This window comes from Akebia trifoliata, chromosome 14 (assembly GCF_017979445.1).
Source record: "Akebia trifoliata isolate Shusen 1 chromosome 14, ASM1797944v1, whole genome shotgun sequence".
Taxonomy (NCBI): Eukaryota; Viridiplantae; Streptophyta; class Magnoliopsida; order Ranunculales; family Lardizabalaceae; genus Akebia; species Akebia trifoliata.
Genome location: NC_141388.1, coordinates 7,725,471 through 7,753,462, shown reverse-complemented (window position 1 = coordinate 7,753,462; position 27,992 = coordinate 7,725,471). Strand labels below are relative to the sequence as shown.

At 34.6% G+C, this 27,992-nt stretch overlaps 3 protein-coding genes and 1 non-coding gene across 16 annotated transcripts; 1 reads left to right on the top strand and 3 right to left on the bottom strand.

Moving 5' to 3' along the window:
- Positions 1-268: 268 nt before the first annotated feature.
- On the bottom strand, positions 269-11,559 carry LOC147385965 (splicing factor U2af small subunit B-like). 3 transcript variants are annotated; one of them, XM_086422187.1, is made up of 6 exons: positions 11,222-11,559; positions 3,717-3,803; positions 3,550-3,631; positions 2,910-3,036; positions 2,372-2,809; positions 269-732 (listed from the first exon to the last, which is right to left on the bottom strand). In XM_086422187.1, the coding sequence occupies exons 1-5, from the start codon at positions 11,456-11,458 to the stop codon at positions 2,380-2,382; spliced, it is 963 nt and encodes a 320-aa protein (XP_086278313.1). In that variant the 5' UTR covers positions 11,459-11,559; the 3' UTR covers positions 269-732; positions 2,372-2,379. The 3 variants fall into 3 exon arrangements, with proteins under 3 accessions (XP_086278313.1, XP_086278312.1, XP_086278314.1); XM_086422186.1 differs by having other exon boundaries at positions 269-663; positions 11,222-11,557; XM_086422188.1 differs by having other exon boundaries at positions 269-663; positions 3,717-3,828; positions 11,222-11,519.
- A 105-nt stretch (positions 11,560-11,664) lies between these two features.
- TRNAG-UCC (transfer RNA glycine (anticodon UCC)) lies at positions 11,665-11,736 on the bottom strand. The gene has a single exon. It is a non-coding gene; the product is annotated as a tRNA-Gly (tRNA).
- Positions 11,737-18,457: 6,721 nt separating this feature from the next.
- On the top strand, positions 18,458-19,236 carry LOC147385963 (Thioredoxin superfamily protein). The gene has a single exon (XM_086424328.1). It carries the CDS (start codon positions 18,504-18,506, stop codon positions 19,161-19,163), a length of 660 nt encoding a protein of 219 aa, XP_086280454.1. The 5' UTR covers positions 18,458-18,503; the 3' UTR covers positions 19,164-19,236.
- Positions 19,237-20,584: 1,348 nt separating this feature from the next.
- On the bottom strand, positions 20,585-27,992 carry LOC147385962 (pentatricopeptide (PPR) repeat-containing protein). Of its 11 annotated transcripts, none has more exons than XM_086423239.1 (5): positions 25,426-27,992; positions 24,378-24,535; positions 23,796-23,866; positions 23,632-23,685; positions 22,181-22,770 (listed from the first exon to the last, which is right to left on the bottom strand). In XM_086423239.1, exon 1 carries the CDS (start codon positions 27,956-27,958, stop codon positions 25,493-25,495), a length of 2,466 nt encoding a protein of 821 aa, XP_086279365.1. In that variant the 5' UTR covers positions 27,959-27,992; the 3' UTR covers positions 22,181-22,770; positions 23,632-23,685; positions 23,796-23,866; positions 24,378-24,535; positions 25,426-25,492. The 11 variants fall into 11 exon arrangements, with proteins under 11 accessions (XP_086279364.1, XP_086279367.1, XP_086279362.1 ...); XM_086423242.1 differs by having other exon boundaries at positions 22,182-22,770; positions 24,378-24,448; XM_086423238.1 differs by lacking the exon at positions 22,181-22,770 and adding an exon at positions 20,585-20,767 and having other exon boundaries at positions 23,796-24,535.

The following is a 27,992-nucleotide window of genomic DNA, read 5'->3' as shown; positions in this document are numbered from 1 at the left end:
GGATCCAATTATGGCCCACCCTATCCTCAGATGATTCAGTTGCAATATTCTAAATGGTAGCCTATTTGAATGCAAGAATAATTTGATAGCCAGGGCTAAGTGATGCAGCTACCCACTATGATTTACAGCTCAAGTAGATATTGTTGCCTCACAGTTCAGATATGGTTTGGAAAATGGGCCTTATGGGGTGAACCACTTGAGGTTATGGTTTTTCTAGTTCTCCTAGCAGAACATCTGAAAGATTAACATAACAATTCAACAAGAACAATAACACACAAACAAGAACAAATGAAAAGCATATACATGTACTACCAATACATGATTTCCCATGCAAAGGATAGTTTAAGATAAGATTCCCTAATAAGTACAGCACATAAATTCTGATTTTTTTTTTTTTTTTCAAATATTCTCTGAAAGCTTCCTAACAAGTACTAGATGAAATTGGCTGATAAATTGAGGGTTCTGTTTGCCTTCTTCCGGCTCCCCTAAAGATAAACCTGCACTCTGATACAGAGATGTACATCACTCAAAATACCTCACCTGCCAGAACGAAACTACCCAGCCAAGTTCGTTTGTAGATTGAGAAAGCTTTCTTGACAACTCTGCCACCATGTAATCTGTCAAGTCCTGTAAACTCATTCCGCTGATTACGCACCCAACAACCTGTACACAAATTTCATGGTAAGCTTCCATAAAACTAGGCCTGGTCCTCAGAAGCAGGGATACCTGAACCTGCAAAACTTATAAAGTACGTAAGATATGGACTTTTCTGAAAAAAAAAATGGATATAAGCAGCAAACATCTCATCAAACCTTGGGAAAATGTATTGTCACTATCATGGAAATGTGGTGGTCCCATAAAATTGGTTAATTCACCACGGCACTCATGGCACACAAACACAAAATTGCAAAGAGACATTGAAGTAGAATTCCTTACCCCTCAGCATTCCTCACTCAAAAAAAATTCTACATTTGAAACCATTTGGAGTGTTTAAAGTACAACAAAATGATATTTTAACCTTCAGACACTATGTCACCCAGATAAAGCAAAGATATAAGACCTAACAAATTATATTTGCAGTTACACTTAAGACAGGAGTACCCAATATGGATACATTAACCATTTTGAAGCATCTGCTTGATATAACTCGACACACATTTCAGTTGTTGGAAACACCAGCCTCAACAAACGTGCTGCACAGACAAGTCTCCACAAAGCTCATCCAATAAATTCTTTTTTTATGGGTAAAGTATATGTCATATATAATGAGATGTTTCGATAATAAGGTCTCAGCATATCAGTGACGTGTGGTGCATACTAGGTGAGTGTCTCCAACCAACGCTAAATTTCATAAAATGGATAGCTTGTACCATGGGAATATAACTATTTCCCTCACCTATCTTTTTTTTACCGATAGAAAAAAAAGGTATAGGTGAGGGATAGAGGGAATAGAAGAAACCTACAAGAAAAGAGGTAATGAGGATTAACAAGAAGTCTCAAGTGATTTCACACACGCCCCATGCATGCATGGTATATTTGCTAAAATATGTGAAGCTGAACTCCACCTGGACAATGGAAAATAGCCTGTAAGCCATATTTGATCAAATATGTGGTTTTTGTACAAATGTAACCTTTTTTCTAAGAAGCAAGCAGAGAGCATCTATCCAAGAAGCAAACAAGAAAGCTACTAGAGAAAAAGACGATGAGAAGTAAACAAGAAATCTTTTTTTACAAGCACACCATCATCCATGCAAGTCAGACACAAGGAAGCAAAAAAATAGGAAAGAAGAAGAAAAGTTTCAACATTCCATAGCACAGGACTGTGAACCTGCACTCCACCTGCACACTGGAAAATGGGTTGTAAGCTATATTTGATAAAGAAAAACACTTTCCTTACTAACTTAGTAAGATGTTCAAGTCTTACTAAGGGTTGATTGGCTCAAATGGATAACCACATTAGCAACCCAACACCACAGCCCTCTAGATTTCATGGGAAAACTCAGATCTGAAAAAATTCCAGTAAATAAATAATGGGCTTCATACAAGGTTTTGAAAATCGACGGCTACTGAATTTCCACGGAACTTCCAAATTTAAAATTAAAATGCAACGGTGAAAAATAATCTCTTTCTTTTATAAAAAAAAATTTCAAAGATTATAAGAGTTTTCTGCTCTAAAATCCTGTGGGATTGGATCATGTTTTTGGATGCCACAAGTTGAGGTCAATGACCCTTAGTAAGAGTTGAAATCTTACCAAGTTAGTAAGGATAGTCGGACTCTTTGGTAAATGTGTGGTTCTTGTACAAATGCAACCCTTTCTTCAAAGATGAAAGCAGAGAGCAAAAATAAAAGAAGCACAAAGGGGCAAACCACCTATCAGATCAATAGTCATATCCTCCTTGCTGTGGTGACTGCTGCGGTGGCTGCTGTTGCTGCTGTCCATAATAATTCTCTCCATTTTCCGCAAATTCATTGTTATCATAGTTATTGTTACCAGCAGCATTATTATTCTTAACACCAGATTCCGCCTGTTCTCTTTCTCTGTTCCATTGCTCAATTTTAGCCCTCCTCTCAGCACTATCTTCCCTAACAGGACTCTTATCTCTTCTTCCTCCAGGGCTCCTGCTTCTTCCCCTTCTGGGCCTCCTCCCGCGGTCATCATGGTAGTGGTGGCCCCTATCATCATGCCTTCTACCATAACCACGACCACCATGTGAATGCTCCTCATAGCTGTGATGTCTATATGGACTTCGGCTTCTGCTGCGACTATGCCTTCGTCGGGATCTGCCGAATAATTTTCGCCTCAGCTCTCTGGAAATAATGAAGCAAAATGCATAAGTTGCAATATAATAGGTGCTCTGGAATTGTGTAAAAAAAAGAAGGTAAGAAAATAAATCATCTGGAGGTTCACCTGCTAATTTTTTTCAGATGCATAAAGTTGCAGTAGCCACCACGATTGCATGTGTTCTCCTCATATTGCCTACATGTGGCTTCGCGGAAATCCGTCACTGGAGAAAAGTCAATAATAATGGGTCGTCCTGAAATATTTAATTTTCTCTCCAAAGTCAGATAAGAAATGATCAGAAAAACTAGTACTTACATTCATAACCAGTAAACGTTGGAAAAATATCACTGTACTAAAAATATCATACTAAATAGTGAAAATAATAATAATGATAAATCACATCAAGAATAAGGTTGGTCTACGACATTGTGTTTTTTCCACAAGGTCTTGGGCTTGATACCACCCACAGACTAAAATTGATATGTGAAGTTTGCGGGTCACCCTATGCATCCTCGGGGACTAGTCATACTTGCAAGGGTGGGGACACCCCGAGTCACCAAAAAGAAATAGGGAATACGAAAATGTTTCTGCGATTCTAATAGTCTTTATTATTTACAACCAAAGTCTAGGTCACCGACGTGTAATATAAGAGCTGCCTAAATATATTTTTTTTAAATTGCAAAATATGAGAGCAACCGGATCACTCTATTCTGAAAATTACAATCTCATCCAAGTAAAAAAAAAATTAGAAAAGAAGAAAATTGACCTGCATAAAATCTTCCGCTCAGATTCCGAAGTGCATTTGCAGCATGTTCTTCCTCTCTAAACTGAACATAAACGTTACCCACCTGCACAAACGATCAAAGCAAACTTACATACTAAACTATGAGGAAAGACCATTAAACAAAGATTTTGCGATTCAAGGAAAACTACCATGTGGTCAGCCAAGTTGTCGCAGATGTTCAGACTCTCCATTTCTCCATACTTGCTCAGCTCCTCAAATAAATCTTCATAGAAATCCTGCATTCCAAAGGAAACCTTGCAGCTACAAAAGATAAAATACAACTATAGCATGGGAAAGAAGAAATAATAGGTTACCCAGATGGCAAATAATAAGAATAATGATCCACACCTCAAAGAAAAATAAGGTACCAATGCATTTAACATAAGAATAAAGCACTAATATGCCAAAATCTTAAGTATTTATCTTTTTGCAAGATGAACAAATCCCAAAAGTTCGGGCTCATCAAAATCTTTTCCATTAATTCAAAGGCTCGGATAAACGAATCCATTCCTCCATTCAATCCTGTGCAAAGCCATGGCTCATATTAATTCAAGCGTGTTTGTATCTGCACTCACTGCCTCAATCCACATCCCTTTTGATCTCCTCCTCACTCTTTGAATCTCCACTTGCACCTTTCTTCTAATTAGGATTGCTATTGGTCTCTGTTGCACATGACTAAACCATCTCATTAATTTTTCCTTGGTTTATCATCTATTGGGTCTACTACTACATTTTCACGAATGCACACATATCCATCCATCTCTAAATTCTAATCTCTAATTATGTTTAATTTGTGAACATGTTTCTTGATTGCCAACATTCAACTGCATAAAGCATAGCAGTTGTATCATATGGTTGTCTTCTAAATTTTTCCTTTTAGTTTTATTGGGATGTGTCAATCACATAGTTCTCTCTAGAAGGGCACCTCTACTGTGACCACCCACCTCTAATTTTATAGACAACAACTACATCTTTATGGGTAATAGAACCAAGGAAACAAAGGACACTGCAAGGTCTTTTCCGACCATCTATTTCTACCAGCCCATCATCTTTATGTGTCATTACTAAAGTTGCATTCATTATGCTTTTTCTTGATCCTACTCATTCTAAAGCCCTTTGGACTCAAGTTCTAGTTTGTCTTGACTCTCTCTTTCTTTTCAATCAAACCAACATTTTTTTATAAGTAAATGCAAATTATATTAGGGAAAATTATGAAAAAAACCTAATAAAAAATTATTTTCAAAAAAGAACCTAATTTGTTGCAAATTACGAAAAGAATAATAAAACCGGCCATTCAATGGCCGGCCCTTCTCTTCTCTCTCTCCTAAATTTTTTATAAAAAAATTTGAATTAAAAAAAAAAAAAACTGGCCATTTAATGGCATTTTTTTTCTCTCTTCTCCTCTCTCCTAAATTTAAAAAAAAAAAAAAAAAAAACCGAACATTTAATGGCCTATTTTTTTTCTCTCTTCTCCTCCTTCTCTCTTGATTTTAAAAAAAAAACGGCCATTGAATGACCGACCATTCTCTCTCCTGAATTTAAAAAAAAAAATCGAATTTAAGTCCATTCAATGTCCGACCATTACTCCCTCATCCACTTTTTTTAAAGGGAAAATTATGAAAAAAAACTTAATTAAAAAATTATTTTAAAAAAAAAACTGAATTTATTACAAATTACAAAAAGAATAATAAACCGACCATTGAATGGCCGGCACTTCTCTTCTCTCTCTCTCCTAAATTTTTTATAAAAAAAAAAATCAAATTAAAAAAAAAAATCGGCCATTTAATGGCCCCTTTTTTTTTTTAATCTCTTCTCCTCTATCTCTCCCTAAATTTTTTTATTAAAAAAAAAATGGTCATTTAATGGCCTATTTTTTTCTCTCTTCTCCTCTTTCTCTCTTGATTTTTTTAAAAACAAATTTAAAAAAAAAAAAACGACTATTGAATGACCGACCATTCTCTCTCCTGAATTTTTTTAAAAAAAAATCGAATTTAAGGTCCAGCCATTACTCCCTCTTCTCTTCTCTCTAAGAACGAAATTTTTTTGGCTTCTTCTTCAACTTCACTAAGGTACATCGAATTTTTTTTTTATTATTATAAACATTTCAAGATCTTGATCTTATGATAAGATCTTAATCATAAGATCATAAAATTTTGATCATAAGATCTTGATCTGATGATCTTCAAATCTCACAACAGATGGTTGAGTCCACATGTATTACCACATTGACAATCAAACACAATAACCTTATAAATTTCATGTAAATATTCAAGATTAAAAGATAAAATATAAAAAATTGAGCTTGATCTATGGTGTTGAAAATGGATGGTTACCGTACTCCCAAAACTTAAAATTACAATTATCAACGACACATGTCAAAACAATTAACAAGCAACACTCCACAATCTACATGTTATAAACAACAAGCAATACTCTACAATCCACATGTTATTTTTTATTTATTGTCCACATGTCATGTTTTATTATAGATGCAAAGTCATTTAAGTCATATTTTATTTCTCTTTTAGGTTAATTTTCTTAGTTAGAAACTAAAAAGGGTAACTAAAATATTTACAAATTCAGCACTCTTAATTTAAATGTCACATAACCTTATAATCAAATTACGAGTTACAAAATCAGCACTCTTACCAATATTGATCTTTTTTTTTGTTTTTTTATTTGTGATTTTTAATTGCTAATCTATGGTTTGGTGATGAATCAAAAACATAAGTAAAGAAAACCAAACTACCATTAATAATCCAAATGGTACAACATCTTTCAATCTATGACTCTTTTTTTAAATCTTTAAATTCTTCAAGTAAATTATATCAGAGTAAATCTTTAAATTCTTCAAGTAAATATTTAAATTATGTGTAAATATTATAGTCACCCTTTGTAGTTTCAAACCAAGGAAATTATCCTAAATAAAATATGACTTAAATGTCTTTGCATCTATAATAAAACATGGCATGTGAACAATAAATAAAAAATAACATGTGGATTGTGGAGTGTTACTTGTTAATTGTTTTGACATGTGTCGTTGATAATTCTAATTTTAAGTTTTGGGAGTACAGTAACCATCCATTTTCAACACCATAGATCAAGCTTTAATCTTGAATTTTTACATGAAATTTATAAGGTTATTGTGTTTGATTGTCAATGTGGTAATACATGTGGACTCAACCACCTTTAGTAAGATTTGAAGATCTTAAGATCAAGATCTTATCATTAAGATCTTATGATCAATATCTTATGATTAAGATCTTATGATCTTAATCTTATCAGGAAATCAAGATCTTGAGATGTTTATAATAAATAAAAAAATTTGATTTACCTTAATGAAGAAGTTGAAGAAGAAGAAGAAGAAGAAGAAGAAGAGGATGAAGAAGTCAAAAAAACTTCGTTCTTAGAGAGAAGGGAAGAGAGAGAAGAGAAGAGGGAGTAATGGGCGGACATTGAATGGCCTTAAAAATTTAGGAGAGAAAAGATAATAGAGAGAATGGCCAATCATTCAACAGTTGGTTTTTTTTTAAATTCGTTTTTTTTTTTTTTTTAATCAAGAGAGAGAAAGAGGAGAAAAGAGAAAAAAATAGGTCATTAAATGGCCGATTTTTTTTTAATTCATTTTTTTTTTATTTAGGAGAGAAATAGAGGAGAGAGAGGAAAAGAGAAAAAAAATAAGCCATTAAATTACCAGTTTTTTTTTTAAATTTGAATTTTTTTTATAAAAAAATTAGGAGAGAGAAGAGAAGAGCCGACCATTGAATGGTCGGTTTATTATTCTTTTCATAATTTGCAACAAATTAGGTTCTTTTTTGAAAATAATTTTTTATTAGGTTTTTTTTCATAATTTTCCCATTATATTAAATGTGGCTGAGGTGGCCAGCAAGAGCGAGATACAAGGACACTCGTACAATAACACCCAACTACACTCACGCCAACTTACAAGCCCACTTCCATCTGCATATAAAATTCTCACAGAATACTGCTTTGAATTCATCAAAAACTTTACACCAACAAAATCAGAAACCATTTACAGACATTGAATTCGCTAAAGTCTCCTTTCCGTCGGATACACAACAATTCCTCTCTTTCCAAGACCCCGGCACACAATAAAAGGAAGAACACAAGAGATCATAACATATTCTCTTTGCTAACATGAAGCAAGAGCCCACAGTCATCCAAGACTCAAAAAGACCTTTAACCATCTTTGGGAAACACGAGGAGACACTGAAGAAAACCAAAAAAAGTACATCCATACCTCCTGAGCAATCGCGCAATGCAAAAACAAATGATTAGTTGACTCCCCATCTCTCTCACACATGCCGCAAAGTTCAGAGTACAGCTTCACTAGGAATAAGGCCACCCAACATGAGGGTACTATCTAGAGAAGCCTTCCTGATAAAAAATGAAATCTTTGATATAATTTTTGACCCCCAAATAGCTACGGCCGGGAAATCCGAACCATCTTTTGTCTGCAACAATCTATAGGAAGATTACATGGAGAACAAACCATCCTTGGTCTTCTCCACACCCAATTGTCATTCAACTCAAGAGATAAAGAGGTTCCTACCAAAAAACTAGTTAAAATAAGCCAATTCCTCCATATCCCAATCATTAAAAGCCATTTTGAAACCATAATCCCACCCAACCAATGCATCCAGAACCACTACGAAGCTAGAAATGGGGAGACCTTTTTTTCTTGTGGACAACCAGTATAGACAAGGGAATTGGTTCTTTAGAGAAATATCTCGCACCAGATATCTTTTTAGAAGCGAAATCTTGAGCCACTTCCTACCTTAAACCAAATCCTTGAACGGAACCACAAAAAGACCTTAATAATCCCTCTCTGAACACACCCATACGTGCCCCACTCCAAACCACTTTCCCATCCAAACTCCCCCTCACCAAACTTAGTTGCCACCATCTTTCTCCACAATGTTAGATTCAAAACCAAATCTCCAAAATCACTTTCCCATAAGAGCTTTGTTCATCTTTCCCAACCTACGAACACCCATCCCTCCTTTAGCCTTTGAATGGCAAACCAGTTTTCATTTCACAAGATAGAAATTTCTCTTATCTTTCTCATGCCACAAAAAATCCTAAAACATCTTATCCAACTTGGCCTCTAATAAGTGCCATAAATTATATTTTTCTACCTTATTTATTACGGCTCTTATCATTCCTTTTGGTCCAATTCTCAATGTTTTTACAAAAAAATGTAATTCAAAATAAATAAGTCGTTACGTAATTCTAGTATTAGTAATAATGAAATTGCAAGGAATATTTGAATGGTAGAATTTCGTATTACGTGTTCTATTCATGCAGAGAATCAAGGCAAGGCCAAGAATACTCAACCAAAGTAATGAAGAGAACAAAGGAATACGAGGTCAAAAAGGTCAAACCAAAAAACACCTATGTCAATGAACTTCGAAGAAAGTCATGGATTATGGCTTAAGAGGAATAAAACATAAGTCTTGGGCTTTTAATTGACCTTCTATTGGATCAATCATTGGATTTGGGCTTCTCTAATGCCCACAACCAATGCATTATTGGTTGCATTATGGGTTGAATCATTACCCTAAGCACTTGGGACATGGGAGACAACATAACTAGACATCTAACATTCTTTGTATTATTTTATGTAATTAGGCCCCCATATTATTCCTCCAACTTTGTGTATAAATAAGGGTCCTCATGTGAAAAAGAGATTGAGATCTAGTCTTGGAGTTAACCTGGGTAAAGAGTAGGTTTGTACACAATTTGGTTCCCTATGAAGAATCCAACCAATTGACCAATAGCCACACCTTTCCCAAACATTCTATCCCAATTAGTTATCTACACTTGACTTTCTCCCGAAACCATCTATCTACATAGAGACTTGAAAAGTGACTTGTGATGCATAATAAAACAAGTACTTTCCATAGCTTAAGTAGTTTAGTATATGTTGCTAAAAGCAACTCCAATGGCAATGCTATATTTTCTCTCTCAATTTCATTTTTTGAAACATTAAAAAAAAAATGTTATAATTGGCACGTGTCTCTCCAATGCTTCATCTCAAAAAAATACTATTGGTATGCTTTTGATGGCAATTTTATAAAAGAAATAATTCAGAAGAAATTTTTTTATGCTTTAGATGAAAATTTGATAATAAAAAAAATAATCCAAAAAATAATTCTTTAAGCCAAAAGACACTTTTCCAAATTTTGAGATATTCTAAATCCTATGCCAAGTTTGACATCGATTTTAGCATATTTTATTTTTGAGAGTGCATTTGGCACATGCAGTGGAGAATGTTTTTAGGAGGTCTTACCAAATTTTGAACATGCCACCCCTATTTGGCATGTCATTGGAGTTGCTTAAGTGGATTTTTTTATAACTAATAGCTTAAATACTAAACACTTTCATAGTCACTCCTAATCGGTGTTCTCTTTAATTAAGACCTTTGCCTACACCTACTCTTTCGTGTAGCTTCGTTTAGAAGTGAAGCGATCATTCATATGACTAACACACCAAGAACAACTCCAATGGTGTGCCAAATAGTGCCCTCTCAAAAATAGAATATGTTAAAACAAATGTCAAATTTTGGATACGATTTGGAATATCTCAAAATTTGTAATAGTGTCTTTTGGGTTAGGAAAAGTGTCTTTTGAATTATTCTTTTACTAAATTGCCATCCAAAACATAAAAATTTATCTTTTGGATTATTTAAATTTACCAAATTACCATCCAAAACATATTTAACGGCATATTCTGATATGAAATATTGGAGAGGCATATACCAAATATAACATTTTTTCCACTTTATTATTTCAAAAAGTGAAATTGAGAGAGACAAACATAACATTGCCATTGGAGTTTCTCTAAGCTACAAAACTAAGAAGCTCTATCTATCTAAGCTGCTTTGCTTCACAACCTAAGTAAGCTTAGCTCTAAGCGAAGCAGCAACCTCAGGTTATGTACTTTTGGGCTCTCTAAAGAGACTTCAGTACCACTCGCATAAAGATGAGAGGTATGCGCTTCTCGTGTCGGGAGTGATTGAATGCCGAATCCCGTCACTTTGAAAGCAAGTAAAGAGAAGGAAGTGAAGGCACACTCGATCAAAGGAGTCAGGTTCATGGAGAACGGGTGAATTATCAAACTAATGCTTATGTTGCTTACGTACCATGATCTCAGTCCCATCCTTCAAGATCAAGAAGATGGGGAGACCACATGCAAGTGTCCAACAAGTCTGTCTAAAAGTAGAGGTTTTAAGGGAGACTACTGAGCTCCACGAAAAAGTGCATTTATTTATTTATTTTTGCATTGTTGTCGATGACACGGGATTCCGATAGCCTATAAGCTTAGATTGAGAGGCAGCCAAGGGTCTTACTCTTGAATATGAGCAATTACTTCATTTATAGCCAGCATAGCATCATTAAATAATCATCAACAAGACTCATACATCTAATTCCATCCAAAAATCAAAACTTTAGAAGATCGCGACTGAAATCAAACAATAAATATAAAAAAAACCCTAACTCACAGCAAAATCAAAATCCCTTATTACAGACAAACAAGCGATCATTTCTACCGAATCAAATCCAATCGATCAGAAAATAATCAAATTCTGAACTTATTAAAAAAGTAAAAAAATTGGGGCAAAAATACGAACCTCAAAATGATCCTGGATTTTGCGAGGATCCATGGCTTGTCCTTGAGGATCCATCCCTGGAGTGACCATATCAGGCCTCTGGTACATGTTCGAGAGAAGCAAAGTAGGGCTGATGCTGGGCTTCGTATGAAGTCTCGAACATCGATCTCCATGTCTACAAGCTCCGATCTTGAAGTAAAATGGACAATTTACACGATCTTTCTCAGTTCCAAATATCGAAGCTAAGTGTTCAGCCATTGATGAAGGAATCAAGTCTTTGAGAATTAGGGTTTCGTTTTCAGGTTAAATGAGACTAGAGACACCGTCAAAGAGTCCAAAAAGTTAGTTTAATCCGACGGTGAGTGAAAAACCGTCAAAGAAAATTTTAAAATATAATGTGAAAAATTATTTTTTTTAGTAAGAAAAAATATTTGAGAGCAATTTAATGTTATTTAAAATAAAAATGCGTCTGCCGGGAGTCGAACCCGGGTCTATTGCTTGGAAGGCAATTATCCTAACCGTTGGACTACAAACGCGCTAGTTGATGATAATAGACCTAAATTTAATTTAGTTTCTTACTCAAAAAAAAGTTCAATTTGATTTGAGAATGTTTTGAGATTTTATCAAGTTGTTCATGCAGTGAGAACTTGTGAATGTTAGTGCACCAAAATTCTATTTATTTGGTTCTCAAGGAAAATTTCAATTTAGTGATGATTTTGGTTGGATTTGAAAATGTTGAGATTTTATCCAGTGTTTCATGCATGAGAGTCGAGATTGGAGTCTACTTACCCTTAAGGGGTTGGATCAATGATAAAACTAGCGATAGGGGTTTGCACGCTCTAGTCCAGGGATGGATTTAGGGTGTGGGAAATGGGGGCCACTTGCCCTAACCTCAACAGAATTTTTGAAATTTACATTGTTTTATTGATAATTTTACGTATTTTGATTTTGCCCCCACAAATTTTATAATTATTGAGATGCCAATTGTGTTTTCCAACCTATATCATACTCATTTTGACTTGTTCCTCCAGCCTCCTCCCAATTTTTCAATTAATATTTGGGGGGCTTCAACCAAAATTTATTTGGTATAAAAGGTAGCCATGGACATGAAAGATGGGATTGTGATTGAAGGAACAGCAAACAGACCAATAAGGAATTTCGAACCACCATAACATAGCAAGATAGGTCAAAAGGCATGCTAAACATAGTATTCATCTTATAAGCAAAACAAAGTTCAAAACTGTGAATGAGCTGACTCTTGAGGATGAATCTACCTCCATTATGGGCTCAGTATTCAAAGGGTTATGTGCCCAAAACCGTTTTTTTTTTTTTTTTCTTTTTTGGCTAGACAAGGGAGGGGTCATGGTGGTGAAAGTGAGTTCAAGAGAACCTAGGTCAATCAACTCTCCTCAAACCTTACCACTTATCTAAGTGGCACCAAGTGCCCAAGACAAAACTTTAAGCCCATAAGCTTGACTGGCTCATACATGTCATGTGGACTAGAGTTTGCATTCTTTTTTAGATTAAAAGGGTAAAAGAGGCAAAATGGTAAACATAGAGAGGTATTATTGAAAATGGAGGTAAAAAAGAAAACATAGTAAACTTGGAGAGATATCATTGAAAAGGGTGGTGGGGAGGAAAGATAATTAAGGTGAATAGGATGGTAGTGTGGACCCTACTACACTCTAATTGATGGACGTTGATACCCCCACAAAATTATAACTGGAGTGAGACCCACCATTGTGTTTTATCATATAGATTTTGTCCTAAAATATGACTGCATGACTCACACAACCCACCTTCGAGAAGACTCCAATGGGTTTGCCCCAATGATGTCGTGCAATCTTGTAGTAGTGTCAGAGGATGTCTCCCTCTAAGCTAATACCTCATGATACTAATGTCACCCATGTTCCAATATCAGTTGGTTGGAAAACAAAGCCCAAAACAACAGAGTAATAAAGAGCAACCAATAGAGGTGCCAACTACAAATTTTTCATGGAGAAACAAAACCCAGTTATGGCAAATGCATTGAAGCCTCATTGGTAATTTGCTTCAGCTTGGGTAGCTTGGTAATAACCAAGTTCTGCACAATCTTCGCTCAACTAAACCTTTTTTGGTTCACATTATATCACTTTAGTTGTAAATGTAAATCAATCACAAGACGAGGTGAAACATTTCACATCCATAACTCATGAGTGCCCTTACTCTCAACAACAAAAACTTCACTGCAGATTTATTCAAGCTGTCACCAAAACCATTCTAAGCATAAACCAATTCACTACAAAGCAAATCTCTTAATCAAGTGATTTCCTAAAATCTAATAAGGTTGAACAGGCTTGTAGAAGTTCGCTCCGGCATATATTGCTTCTGAACCTAGTTCCTCTTCAATTCGCAAGACTTGTGAACACAAAATGCAAATATGTAAATAAATAATTGTTGTAACTTCCCAACCTCACTCCCAGCATAAATTTTCATCAAGTTTTAGTAAATTATCAATAAATAAATAAATAAAAATTTCAACCAAGAACCACTGAGTCAGAACCCATACCTGATTGTATTTGGCAAGACGCTCTGACTGGCATGGATCGCCTATCTTAATCTAACATTGTTGTAAGCAAATACAATGAAAAATATAAGTTACTCATAATGTACATGTCAGATATTGGAATGACACATGTGTGCTTAGATTCAAGTGAAGTCATGGGTAGTTACCAATCATGGCCAAACCCACAGAGAGATCAGCGATAAAGGTGTCCTCCGTCTCGCCACTGCATACAATGATTACAACTCCATTTCACTCATTTTGTAATGTATATAAAATACAAAAGTGGAGATGGATTTTCACAATTTTCTGCTTCATTGTAATATGAGTATAACCAACCTATATGGTTGGCCATGACACCCCACCCAGCACGCTTAGACATTTTCACAGCTTCGATGCTCTCAGTCATAGATCCAATTTGGTTAACCTGTTAGAAAACAGGTACAAGCGAGTGATATGTGTGTGTATTTTTGTTTCTTTGTTTCTAATAGGTTGAAAAACATATGAAGAACTAAAACTTGACACTCCCACTGATGAGAAACAGTGATCTTACCTTGAGAAGAAGGGCATTGCAAGTTTTCTCTTTGATTGCCTTCTCAACTCTTTGAGAGCACGAAAAGATTGTGAACATGACTTATTCTAACAAGTTATAGAATGAGATACTTAGGTTATTTTATGTTAGTCTAGAAAAGAAAAACAAGTTACAGGACGACATTATTAGTTTTGAAAGCAAAACAATATCTCGAATATTCACCAAAATGTAGAAGGATGTCCAAATCATAAAAAAATAAAAATTATATTTATGTAAAAAAGAAAAGTTTTATGCATGGGGTGGGGGGAGCAACAATGTCAAAGCACAGTCATATATTCTCATAATACTCTTCAAATAATTGACTAGTTTATTAAATTGAAAATTTAATAAATTAATTAAGGATTTATCAATCAATCGTGAAATATGATAACGTGTTTATCCTTTAACCCAATTTTTTTTAGGTTTTTTAACATTCAAACCTCAAGCAGAATATATGATATTTTAGAGAGTTGCAAGATAATAGTTTTTGAAAAGAAACCCAAAACATCATTTGTATCTTAAAATTTTCCCTTTTTCCACGAATTTATTTGAATTAACAGAATTGAAACCACAAAATAATTAGAGAGTCTAGTCCTTTGTTATTATGGGTCAAAGGGGGCATGTAATCATTTTGGAAATACAAGGGATTGTCTCTAATATTACATAATGTAGAGGGTTGTCTTAAATTAGGGAGAGGGGGCAAGACAATCAAACATGACATGTAATCATTTGGAAAAAGACAAGGGGTGTCATAAATATTCATCATAGAGGGGTGTCTAAAATTGAGATGGGGCAACAAGTTTGAAAAAACAAAAGGCACCTCAAATATTTGCATAAAATCAAGGGCATATTAAAATTACCCATAATTATGATTCTCGAGCTTGTCACGTCAGAAGAGTCGATTGAGTGTGCCACGACTCATCTCGAGACAAATTTCTTTAATATTATCGTCAAAATCCTCGGTCCCGAGATTTGAGGCCATTAAGACGTCTCGAAAAGAGAAAAAGTCGTCGATTTATACTTAATTTCGTTGCCAAGTTAAATCTTCGAGCAAGATGTCATAACTAGGATCTGAACACTAGTTTCCTTGGGATATGGTTGTTGAATCGTGAGGATCAGTTATGGGGTAGACATGGAAATATCTTTCGCACGACGACAACAGAGTGTCAGACAGCCACACAATTCATACGTAGAAGACTCGAAAAAGTATCTATCTCCGTCTCACGTGACCGTGACGCTGTCCTTCATATCGTCTTGTCCGCCTCTGATTTCCCAACCCAACCCAACATAATTAAGACAATTTAAACATAAAACCCTGTATTTTGATAAATATTTGAAATATCTCCTGTAATATACCAGTTGACAGTGGTCTTTTAAGAGACTAACAGAAAATGGCATAATTACCCCTATCTTCAATTTCTTCAACCAAAAAAAATGAATCCTTGATCCCCCTACTACCCTCAACTTCGATCATCTTCAACCTTTTCCATGTTTATATAAAGGTTTTAACTTATTTGAAAGTTTATATACATTCACTCATGTATTTGGAGAATTCATTTAGGATTAAAATTGAAGGGAAATTATATAATAAAAAAATCTTAATTAAATAATTATTTATAAAAAAGAAATACTAATTTTTGTTAAAATTACAAAAAAGAATCAAAATAGATATTTGAAGTGTCTTGCAATTATTTTTTAATTTTTTAATTTAAGGAATGTGACACTTAAATGCATCAATCATGAGCTCACTTTTCTTTATGAATTTGACTATCATGACTAACTTGATAAGATTACAAATCTTACAAAGAGTCATTGGACCCACATGTATCATTAAATTAGCAATTCAACAACACAGGCTTCTAGATTTCATTGACAAACACATATTCAAAAGAAATTTTTTTTTAAATAAATCATATTGAACTTGACTAGAGGTGTTGAAAATAGATGGCTATTGAACTCTCAAATTCAAAACTAAAAAGTAACGGTGGAAATTAACTTTTTTTATCTTATTTTTTCAAATTCTTGCTTTAAAGCACAAAAATTCAAGACCCTTAAAATAAGAATTTAAATAAAATAATTAATTTCCACTATTGAATTTGGGAGTTCGATAGCCATTCATTTTCGACATCTACAATTAAGCTCAAAAAGATTTATTTAAAAAAAAAATTCTTTCAACTATGAGTTTGTCCATGAAATCTAGAAGTCTAGGTTGTTGGATTGCTAATTTAATAATACATGTGGGCCTTACGACCCTTAGTAAGATTTGTAATCTTATCAAGTTAGTCATACCAATCAAATTTATAAAGTAAGTTAACATTGGGGCACTTCCTAGTGTTGAATGTTTTAAAAAATAATAATAATAAAATATTGCAACACTTGAAGTGCCAGATTTAAAAATAAAATAAATAAATAAATATAAAAAGTTACGACACTTCAAGTGTTGATTTTGAAATTTTTTCTTTTGTAAATTTACAAAAAAAATAATATTTTTTTTGATAAATAATTATTTAATTAAATTTATTTTATTTTATAATTTCCCCTAGCCTTTAATTTATTTTCTTCTCATTGATTTAGAATATGAAATTGTCGGTAGAAAAATTATCTTTACTCTATTGGGACATATGGTACCTTAAAACACGTGTAAATATTATTTTCTCATATCTTACTTCCAATCCACCCACATAGGCAAAAAAAAAAAAAAAAAAACACAAACTTCCATCCCAACTCATGACAAAACACGCAAGCTTCCGAGAATGGCCTAAATGCTTGAGAGAACAGATTGAAAGTGAAGATTGCGTGTGATCTTAAGGCCAACTATCAATGTGTTCCATTGCATGCATTAAGCAACTTTGTTCGGAAAAAGGAAAAAGGGCATTCAAAGCAAAGATACACACATATAATCAATTGTAGCTCATTATTTTATTAAAATTGAAATTAACTTAATCATTAGAGTATAACCGTAAATGAAACAAAGCTAAACTTGAAATTCAATCCACTAAAATAATAGAGAAAATTAAGTAATTGTGGGTGCATAATTATGCACAGTAATGTGGGTTGATAAGATGCTTCCATGCTATTGATAAAACAAGACGGGGCAAAGCCAAGATAGAAGTGTGTTGTGTACGTAATAATGGTAAATCCATTCAACAAATGAGTGGTTTAGTCGAGTTTTCCAAGTGTTGTATTGGGAGGATTTAATCTAAGTGACACGTGACTAAACCTAGAGCGCTCAACTGAACACGATCGAATGATCGTCAAGGAAGGATTATGAAATTAGAAAGAGAATTAGGATGAATTCAAACAGAAGATTTTCAGTAATATTAGGATTCTAATATTAATAGTTATCCTAGAAGGTATTTTAGGATTGCAATTAGAAGGTATTTTACTACAACAGGTAATTGAAGAGAAAATGATGGAAAGATTTCTAATTTTACAAGATAACAAATATCTACGATTATTAATTACATTAAATCCTAAAACATCTATAAATTAGAGGTTTGTGATACAAATAAGAGACTTTTTGACTTCATCTCTCATTAAACCCTTCTCATTTTTACTAATTTGATCATCGAAGGATCTTGATAAAGAAAATTCTTTCAAATTTAAGATTTTTTATAAAAATTAGAAGTAAAATCTTCATTGAATATAAGTCAAAGGGTGAGGTAAATCTTTTTGCCTACAATAATTAAACATATCTTACAACTAACAACTTATTAAGTAAGGAAAATGTTGAAGTAACATTGAAATTAACATCATTTCAGACATTGCTAACGGGGTTGTGTCTATAAAATCATAGATGTTTTTCATTAAGATACGAGTGAAACATCTTTAGCTCTGTGCACACCAATATCCCAAACGATGTCAATCTCAATGTTACTCCAGCACAACTCATTAAGTAATTAAAATCTTACAAGTGACAACCTTGTCACCAAAACCCAATGTTGAAAGAGGAAGGAGTTTGGTTTTCCATTTTTTTTTTTTTTTATATAAAAAAGAAAGAGGGGGGTGGGTTATTTTGGCTATTTTATTTAGTCTTAGGAGGGGTGTGTCTTAATTTGAAATTACAGGGATATCTCAAATATTCATCAAACCCAGGAGGGGTGTACCAAAATTATCCTCCTATTACCCTTCTTCTCTCACTCTCTCTCACACACACACACGCAAACGTACACGCAAGGACAGAGCGAGCAATGGCGGTAACTGCTTCCCTAACAATGGCGAGACTGATATCATCTCCATCCACAATCAACCTCTCCTCAACCACTCGTTTCTCCCCCCAAACCCTCTCTTCAAAATCCTTCAAATCCCGATCGAAACCCTTCCGCATCACCGCCACCACCACCACCACCATCTCCACCACCATTTCAGTCGGAGATAAGCTTCCAGATTCCACATTATCTTACTTGGACTCCACCGGAGAACTCCAAACCACCACCGTCTCCGATCTCACAAAAGGCAAAAAAACCATATTATTCGCCGTCCCCGGAGCTTTCACTCCAACTTGCTCTCAAAAACACCTCCCAGGCTTCATTGAAAAATCCGGAGAATTAAAAGCTAAAGGAATCGATACGATTGCTTGTATTTCTGTGAACGATGCGTTTGTGATGAAGGCTTGGAAGGAAGATTTGAAGGTTGAGGACGATATGGTGATGTTGTTGTCTGATGGGAATGGAGATTTCACGAGAGCGATTGGGGTCGAGCTTGATCTTAGCGATAAGCCTATTGGATTGGGAGTACGGTCGAGGCGGTATGCCCTTCTTGCGGAGGACGGGATTGTTAAGGTTTTGAATTTGGAGGAAGGTGGGGCGTTTACTTTCAGCAGTGCGGATGACATCCTCAAAGCTCTTTGATTTCTTTATCTTTTGTGTTTTTTTTGCCCCCATTTGGTGAGGTCATCGGGTATCTTGCTGTTCTCTTTTGTTTTTTTTGCCCCCATTTGGTGAGGTCATCGGGTATCTTGCTGTTCTCTTTGTTTTTTTTTTTTTTTTTGTTTTTTAATTTGAATTTGGGTTTCTGATGTATGAGTTCTAATAATAATAAGTTATGCTCTTTTTCCTGATAAAATGCTCAATAAATCTTTAATGGCTGAAGTTGCTTAGTTAGTAAAATGTGGGGAAAATTATCCAATTCTTCAAGAGATGATTGCTGTTTATTTTACATCTCTGAAATGTATCAGTTGTCCTGGTTCCAAACTCATCCGAGACCGAGACGTATTGCCCAAATCATCTCGGTCGTCTTTTTATGATTTTGCAAAATCTTGCAAGACGAACGAAACGTCTCCAACAAGATTTATAAGTTTTCATCTCCAAACCCTATCATTTTCACTCTAAATCGATTGATTCTCCTCTTCTCAACCAAGTGAACTAGAGAACAAAGGGATTTGATAAAAAACTGCATCTTCCTCTACTGAATCAAATGAGAAATTGAAGAGGATTTTCAGAATTTTTAAATGGTTTAAAATCATTCTCATTGCCAAACGAGACGAGATGACTTGTCTGAGACAACTTGGTATTGGGCATGGATGAGACGGGACATGAAACCGAGTTTTAAAACCATGGTCTAGTTGCCTTTGGAGAGTTTCATTTTGCACCTTCTCTCGATCATTTATCGTAAGCTATTAAAGACCAGATGTGAGAGTAGTAATAGCACATACCTGGGATCGAAAAATCCCTACTGTAACAAGGTATCATATGGGCATTTGAGGAAAATGTGAAACATTGTGCTCTCCAATTATCAACTAATGCTTAGTTGTGGAGCAAATCGAAACTTTTGCAACATATGCCATACAAAGGTCTCGCTCTCTTTTTATTGGATGCTAGGATTCATGTCAGGGATGGCAGATTATTACAAGGGCTGCAAAATATTTTGGGATGATGAAGACTCATTGAATGCTATGGAATTGCTTTAATCTTGCATTTGTTCCCACCATTCTCCTTTTCTGGATATAATATATGCAAACAATTGACCACTGATCATTTGCTATCGCATTGTTTGTTCCTATTGCTATTGAGCTAACTAGAACCTTTCCTCTTGAAGGGGCAAAGGAATCATCTTTTTATTTTTTTTTTTAACTTCTGAAATCTTTTAAATTGGAATTATCTTAAAAGCAAAAAAAAAAAAAAAATCAAATTTTGGAGTGAACCCCTTCCCCCATTTAAAACAGTGAACACCCATCTTTCAAACCAAAAACACAATTTCTGATCCGCAAAAAGGAAAAAATTCAACCATTGATTCATTTGATCAGTTATTGCCAATATATAGATATATATATGCATATCATTTCTTGACATTATTGTGTTCTCCAAAGCTCATCCCTCAACAACATATTCAAGGAATTACTGCTGAAAGGGAGAAAATTCAACTGAAGATCAACATAATAAACAAAATCTAGATAAGAAGTAAGAAAAATCATTATTGTCCTTATTTGGAGTGGAGTCCTCATTTTCTCTACAATCTGTATAAAAATACATAAACCAAATAACAACTCAGCTTAGATTGAAAATGATAACGACACCATGAAAATGAAACCAATAAATATATTAAAATTATTATTCTTAATCATTTAAACCTGGAAACTTAGTTCCTTAAAATTCATTGAAACAAACAAAAAATCATAAAAATAACTTAACAACAGACTCCACTACATAAATTAACTACAACATAGAACTTTGAATCACAAACTCATTAGTAACCATCTAATGACACGACAGAGATGATTTTGAGAAATCCAAACATTGAAGATTGCTATTATTTCACAGCGTGATTCCTCATAGTGGGTGGTTGGTTTTTTAGGTGCAAACTCGGTCCAGATTTTAAGGGCATTTTCTTTGAGGACTTTGTTAGATAGGGCTCTATATGTATTGGCTAGAGTTGTGTAATGTGCTTGTTCTTCTTCTTTGGTTGGTCACCTCAACCGCCTATTGTATCTTCTCTTTCTTTTTTTCAATAACTTTATACTTATTTTATCAAAAAAAAAAAAAAATTATCTTCAAAGCATTACCTTCTTTCAGCGGATTCCATAAGAAAGCTGTTCAGAAAAAAGAAAAAGGGTATATTGGAAAAAAGAGCTAACATTACTATAAAGCAACATAATCATAACATTTACTCATGCACTACATTGGGCATAAAATTTAGGGTCCGGTTCAGCAACAAACATTTTGGCAAAACATGGGCTAGAGGTTTTGGAATGGGCTGATTTTTGATGAGGATGATCTCCTCACCGTGGAGATCATCCTCACCAAAAATCAGCCCATTCCAAAACTTATCGCCCCAGTTTACAGGTGAAAAATAGTGGACCGTCCATTTTTTGTAAACCATTTTTGATGGGGTTAGAAGTTTTGGAATGGGCTGATTTTTGGTGGGGATGATCTCCAAGATGAGGAGATCATCCTCACCAAAAATCAGCCCATTCTAAAACTTCTAGCCCCAGTTTACAAGTTGAAAAATAGTGGACCGTCCATTTTTTGAAAACCATTTTTGATGGGGTTAGAAGTTTTGGAATGGGCTGATTTTTGGTGACGATGATCTCCTCACCGTAGAGATCATCCTCACCAAAAATCAGCCAATTCCAAAACTTCTAACCTATGTTTTGAAAAATGTTCTGCCATAATGTTTGTTGCTGAACATTTCCCTAAAATTTATTATCTAAAAGAGACTTGTAAAGTTCTTTAAAATTGGATGGAACTGTTTTCAAAAGTTTTTAAGTGTTCTGAAGAAAGGTTAAGTTTAAATAAAAACAAGATCAAGAGCATAAAAAAATTGAACTTTTCAATGGGATATAAAACCCTAAACATCGAATCCTCAAACTTTCAAACCAAAACATTTCCATGTCTAAATTTTTAAAAAATTAAAAAAATAAAAAATAAAAACCGATTCAACTGTAGTAAACATGAACCTGATTCAATATATCAATTCTAGAAGAAAAAAAAAATCAATATTTCAAGCATTTTAGTAACAAATTCAATTTGAATTGAAAAGGATACGGATAACATGGAACCAGGTTTAAGTATATCAAAATTTCTTAACCCTAATCATTTCAAACCTGGAACCCCAATTCATCAAAATCCATTTCAACAAATAGAATCATAAAAGAGCCTTATGAAGTTCTTTTAAATCAGAATTATCTTCAAATCAATGTGGCATAAAAAAACAGATGTTAAGTTAAAATTGAAAACAAAAATATTAAGAACACAAACAAATTCAACTTTGCAAGTGAAAAAAACCCTAAATCATCAAATCCCAAATCTTTCAAGCAAAAACACCTCCATACCTTTTCTTGTGAATTTTATTCTGTAAAGCTCATGCCTCGACAACACATTTACAAAGTAATGACTGAAAGGGAGAAAATTCAATTAAAGATCAACTCAATAAACAAAATCTAGATAACAAATTGAAGACCTGATACAATTAATAAACACATTTCATATTTACGCGCAATGGAGGAGGTCTCCCTGCAATCTGAAGAAAAATAAATGTATAAAATCATTCTAATTGAATAACAAATTCAGTTTAGATAAGGATAAGAACAACATGAAACCAGGTAAATATATCAAAGTTCTTAGACTCATTTAAACCTGGAAGCCAAATTCTTCAAAATCCATTTGAACAAACAAAATCATAAAAAATAACCCAAGAAACAACAAAATCCACTACACAAATGAACTAAAATGCGAACTTTGAATAAAAAATTCATCAATAACCATCGAATTACACAATAGAGAAATTTAGAGAAATCAGAACCTTGAAAAATGACTTTCTTTTTACGACATCAAATCCCCAATCTTTCAAACGGAAACACATTCATCTCTTCATAATAATAAATAAAAAACATCATTCAAACATAGTAAAAAAAAAAATACGCTGATTCAATAGGTCAATGCTAGAAAAGAAATCAATATTTTCGAATGAAAAAAAATCATTACTTTATTATTTTATGTTCTATAAATGCTCATTCCTCACCGTCATTCAAGAATCAAGAAATAATCGATGAAGGGGAGAAAATTCTGCTAAAGATCAACGTGATAAACAAAACCTAGATCACAAAAGGAAAACCTAAAACAACTTTGAGGTCGGTGCTCAGTGGTTCAAGTCCAGCTTACTCACCCCCAAAAAAAAAAAAAGACCTAATATGATTTGTAAAAAACACATCGTTCTTATTTTCACAGAGGAGCAGGCCTTATTTTGTCAACAATCTGTAAAAAAATTAAGTTAATTTTTTTATAACTAAAATCATGTTATTCAAATAATAAATAATTATTCCGTTTTTTTTTTTTTTTTTTGGGTGCAATTTGAGAGAAAATGAAAAGAGATGAGGCAAACCTTGCACCAATCATCTTAGAAGCAATATTAGCTCTCTCCTATTCTCCTTCCTTTCTGTGAACCCAAAACAAAATGTGAATTTTGTACCAAAGAGAGAGCCATACAAAGAGAAAATTTAGAATTTAACATCTATCTCGTAAATCAGCATTGAAGAGGAGACAAACCGTTGTGGAAGACAAGACAAATGAGGGGCATTTCACTCCAAAATGGAACTGTTAGATGTAGCATGGTAATGCTGCAGAGAGATCCGAAAATGAAAAAGAATAAATGGAAATTTCATTTGCGGTGAAATTTGACACAAATAAAGTGAAGGAAGGTCTCCCACCTCCCTTCCCTTTTTATTAGATACTCTACAAAGACTAGCGAACCTAGTTAAATTTGAATTGGGTTTGTTGCAGTACATTTGATAGGAATAATTAAACTAAAAAAAGAAGAAACATGTAAGATTTTGGTGGCAGTGGTGGTGTTGCCCCTGCTACTGTTGTTTCATATTTAATTGAGAGGTTCATAGTAGCCCCTTGCTCATACAACTATTCTGGGGACCCTCTAAACTGTAAAAACCTTAACCCTAGAACTTGTCTTGTAGCCGCCAAAGGGTTGGTTAACATTCACTAATCAATACCTTCAAACTCCTAAACAATGGTTCTGACATTTTGAGTAAACAAAGTGGGTCTAAGTTATGACCTGAATACACTCAAACCAGTAAAAGTATGAAGGGAAGAATGATTTCAAATGGCAAAGCATACCTATCTTCCATCAGTTCAGACACCACTGATTTGTGGAGCCAGAGAACTTGAAGAACACCAAGAAAGATCACCTGAGAGAAGCCCATAAAGCTCAATAAAAGCCTTAATTGCTTTAAATCCACTGCAAATGTGGGTGAGATTTCACTAGGAACTCAACCCTGGACATCGAATATGCTATCATTAGAAGGTGCATATTTCCAAATTCTGGATGAAGTGAATGGGATTTTTTTCCTGATGAAGAAAATTAATATATTTTCAAGTTTCTCACTATTTTGGAAACCCCACTTTCAGCCAACAAGTTTTTGTGGTAAGTATAAGATTTCATTACCACTAAAAAGAAGCAAGAAACAACGAAAGAGGTCTAGAAGACCATCCAAGAACAACCAAAGAAAAATAGAAGAAAGTAATAACAACCCATCACCAACTACATCTAGTCACTGCTCATATAATCCCACTTCAAAATGAAGTCTTCAAAGACTAAACCCCTAAATTCTTGAAAGAAGTTGCACCAAAAAATAACAAATCAATAATGACGACAATAAACATTCATGTCCAATTGGACATTAACTTGGTAATTTTGAAGAGACCAGTCTATTTGGATTTCATACAACTCATGGTCTAAAATTCAAAATCTTTAACTTAAGAAAGTTAACATTTTGATTTCAAAGCGTCCACGAACTTGATCACATAAGAGTTCGTGTTGTAAGTTTAATTCAATTGAACCAATTGATGGGTAAGAGAATCAGGACATCCATATTCACAGAAGAATCTGGAAGGCACCTGTGCAACAATAAAAATAGTGTACAGTCACAATAAAAGAATTGATCATTACAGAAGCTTTTCAGAATGCTTGGCCTACTGTTTGATAATATCAGTTCACCTTTAACTTCAAAAGAAACTAAATGTGAATTTACAGTTTTACACCAACAAGAAAAATATAACAATTATTTACACTCCCTTCTCTCCTTTTCCACTTATCATAAAAAAGTAGATAAAACTAGGAAAAAAATCATTGAAAAACATAAAACCAGTTTTCCAAATATATTACCTATTTCGTTTTTCGGTGCTCGTCAACTGCATCAAGAGTTTATGCACAAAGAGAAAACATTCCTCCACTAAATTTTCGCAACAGAAAGTATATCCTCGCGGCCGATCCATTCAAGCACTCCTTTCTCCCTCGCTTCGTACAAGAGCAACTCGGCCTCTTGCAACCTACCCTCTGTTCTGAGGCCTGTTATAAGTTCATTGCAAATACAAGTATTGGGTAGAAAACCCTTCTCAAACATTTCTCGATACCAAACGTAGGCTCCAGCAAAATCATTTAGTTTGCAATGTCCCTCGACCAACGTTTCATAAGTAACAGCACTAGGTACTAACTCTTTAGCCTTCATCGTAATGAAGACATGGTTTGCTTCCTGAACTTTCCCTTCCCTAAAATGCCCCATCATCAAGCTATTATATGTCATCCTGTCGGCAACTATTCCCTTGTTTTCCATCTCTTGGTGCAGAGAAAATGCCTTGGGCACATTTCCGTACTTTGCATGACAACGAATCAATGCATTATAAAGAACTCGATCGGGAGATAGATTCTGCTCTAAAATTTCCTGATACAACTTCTCTACTTCGTGGACCATTCCTTCCTTGCTAATAGAACTAATTAGAGCATGATAAGTAATCAGTGTGGGTTTGATAGACAACTTCTTCATGGTTTCATATAGCTCCATAGCTCGTTGGGAATTTCCAATATGGGAATATGCAGAAATTAGGGAATTGTAAGTGATCGTATCAGGACTAAAACTTTCACTTTTTATTTTACTAGCTAATTCTTCGGCTTCCGAAACTCTTCCTTCTTTGCAGAGCCCATTTATCAGAGAATTGTACGTTACAAGATTTGGGGAAATCCCAGATTCCTTCATTTCACCGAACAACCTGAAAGCATTTGGCAAATTGCCCGCTTTACAATAACCATTAACAAGCATATTATAAATCTGAACGTTCGGCATAACTCCTCTACTTCTAATATCTATAACGAGAATTTCAGCCTCAAGAAGCTTACCATCTTTGCATAAACAATTTACGAGGGAACCATAGCCCGTGGCATTGGGCTTAAGCCCCTTCTCTCCCATTTCTTCAAGTATTTCAAAACACTTATTGAACTGGCAAACATGTCCGTAGCCATCAATCAAGGTGTTATATGTCTCTAAATTTGGGGGAACTCCCTTCTTTGTCATATCTCTTACCAATTCTTCTGCCCTGGCCATATCCTTCATCTCACAAAACTTATTAATCAGACAATTAAAAGTGATGCAGCTCAGCTTCAATCCGATATTCTCCATTTGTTGGATTGTAGAAAGGGCTTTGTTCATGTCACCGACCCGAGAATATCCATCCACCATAGTGTTATATATAACTGCTGTTGGAGCAAAACCCGTTCCCATTAACTTCTTTAGAATCTCCTCCGCTTCCATCATCCTCCCTTCCTTGCAAAGCCCATTCAACAAAACGCTACAAGTATAATCACTGATTTGGATTCCTTTCTTAGTGATCTCATCAAAGAGAGCCAATAAACCATCAACATCATGACGCCTTGAATGGCCATTGAAAAGAATACTATAAGTAAACCCGTCGGGACAAAGCCCACGATCTTCCATCACTTTCAACAATTCCTTCGCCTCATCCATCCGCTGAGCATGACAAAGCCCACTGAGCAAAGAATTAAATGTAATCAGATTCGGAGATACGCTCATCGCCTCCATCCGTTCTCCAATCCTAAAACCCTCCTCTAAATTGCCCATTTTACAATACCCATCGATTAGCGTATTAAACGTAGCTCGATTCGGCTTAACTTTCTTCTTAAGCATTTTACCAAACATACTTCCTGCATCATTCATCCTCTTCTCCTTACAAAACCCAGAAATGATCACATTATACGCAAACGTATCGGGTCTCCATCCTCTACTCTCCATCAAATCAAAAGCTCTCTTAAAATCCCCCAATTTCACAGCAGATTGAACCGCCTTATTGTAAGTCAAGAAGTCGGGACGAAATCCAGAATTAATAATCTCCGAAAATAAATCTAGGGTTTCTCTGTACTTTCCCAGTGATACTAGCGTTGCCAAAAATTGATCTAAGGACTTAAGGGACGGAAAAATTCCATCTTTCTTCATAAAAAAGAAAATCTCTATTGTTTCTTTCGGAATTTGTAATTCCACACAAACTGAGAAAAGGAGATCAACAAAGGAGGTTTTAATGGCGGGAGAAGAATTGGAGAATAGGCCGAGAAGATCAGATGGAGAGGCGAAGAGGGTTTTGGAGAGAATTAGAGATTTTATTAGGGTTTGAGCGGAATCAGAACGACCTTGTTGAAGAAGTATTTGAAGCTTTCTTACTTGTTCATGGCAGTCTTGTTCTTCTTTGAGATCTTCTTCGTGCTTCTTCGTCACATTTTCCTCGCTTTGTTCGAGCTTCTCTGATACAGAGTCGGAACTGAGAAACCTACAGAGAGGGACTAGAGACGAATATCTTGATTTTATGAGGGCGATACGAGTAAATTGTGGGAGAAGATAGACCTTCTTCGCCATTTCTTGGTGTAGCTGTTACTGCTTAAACCCCTGA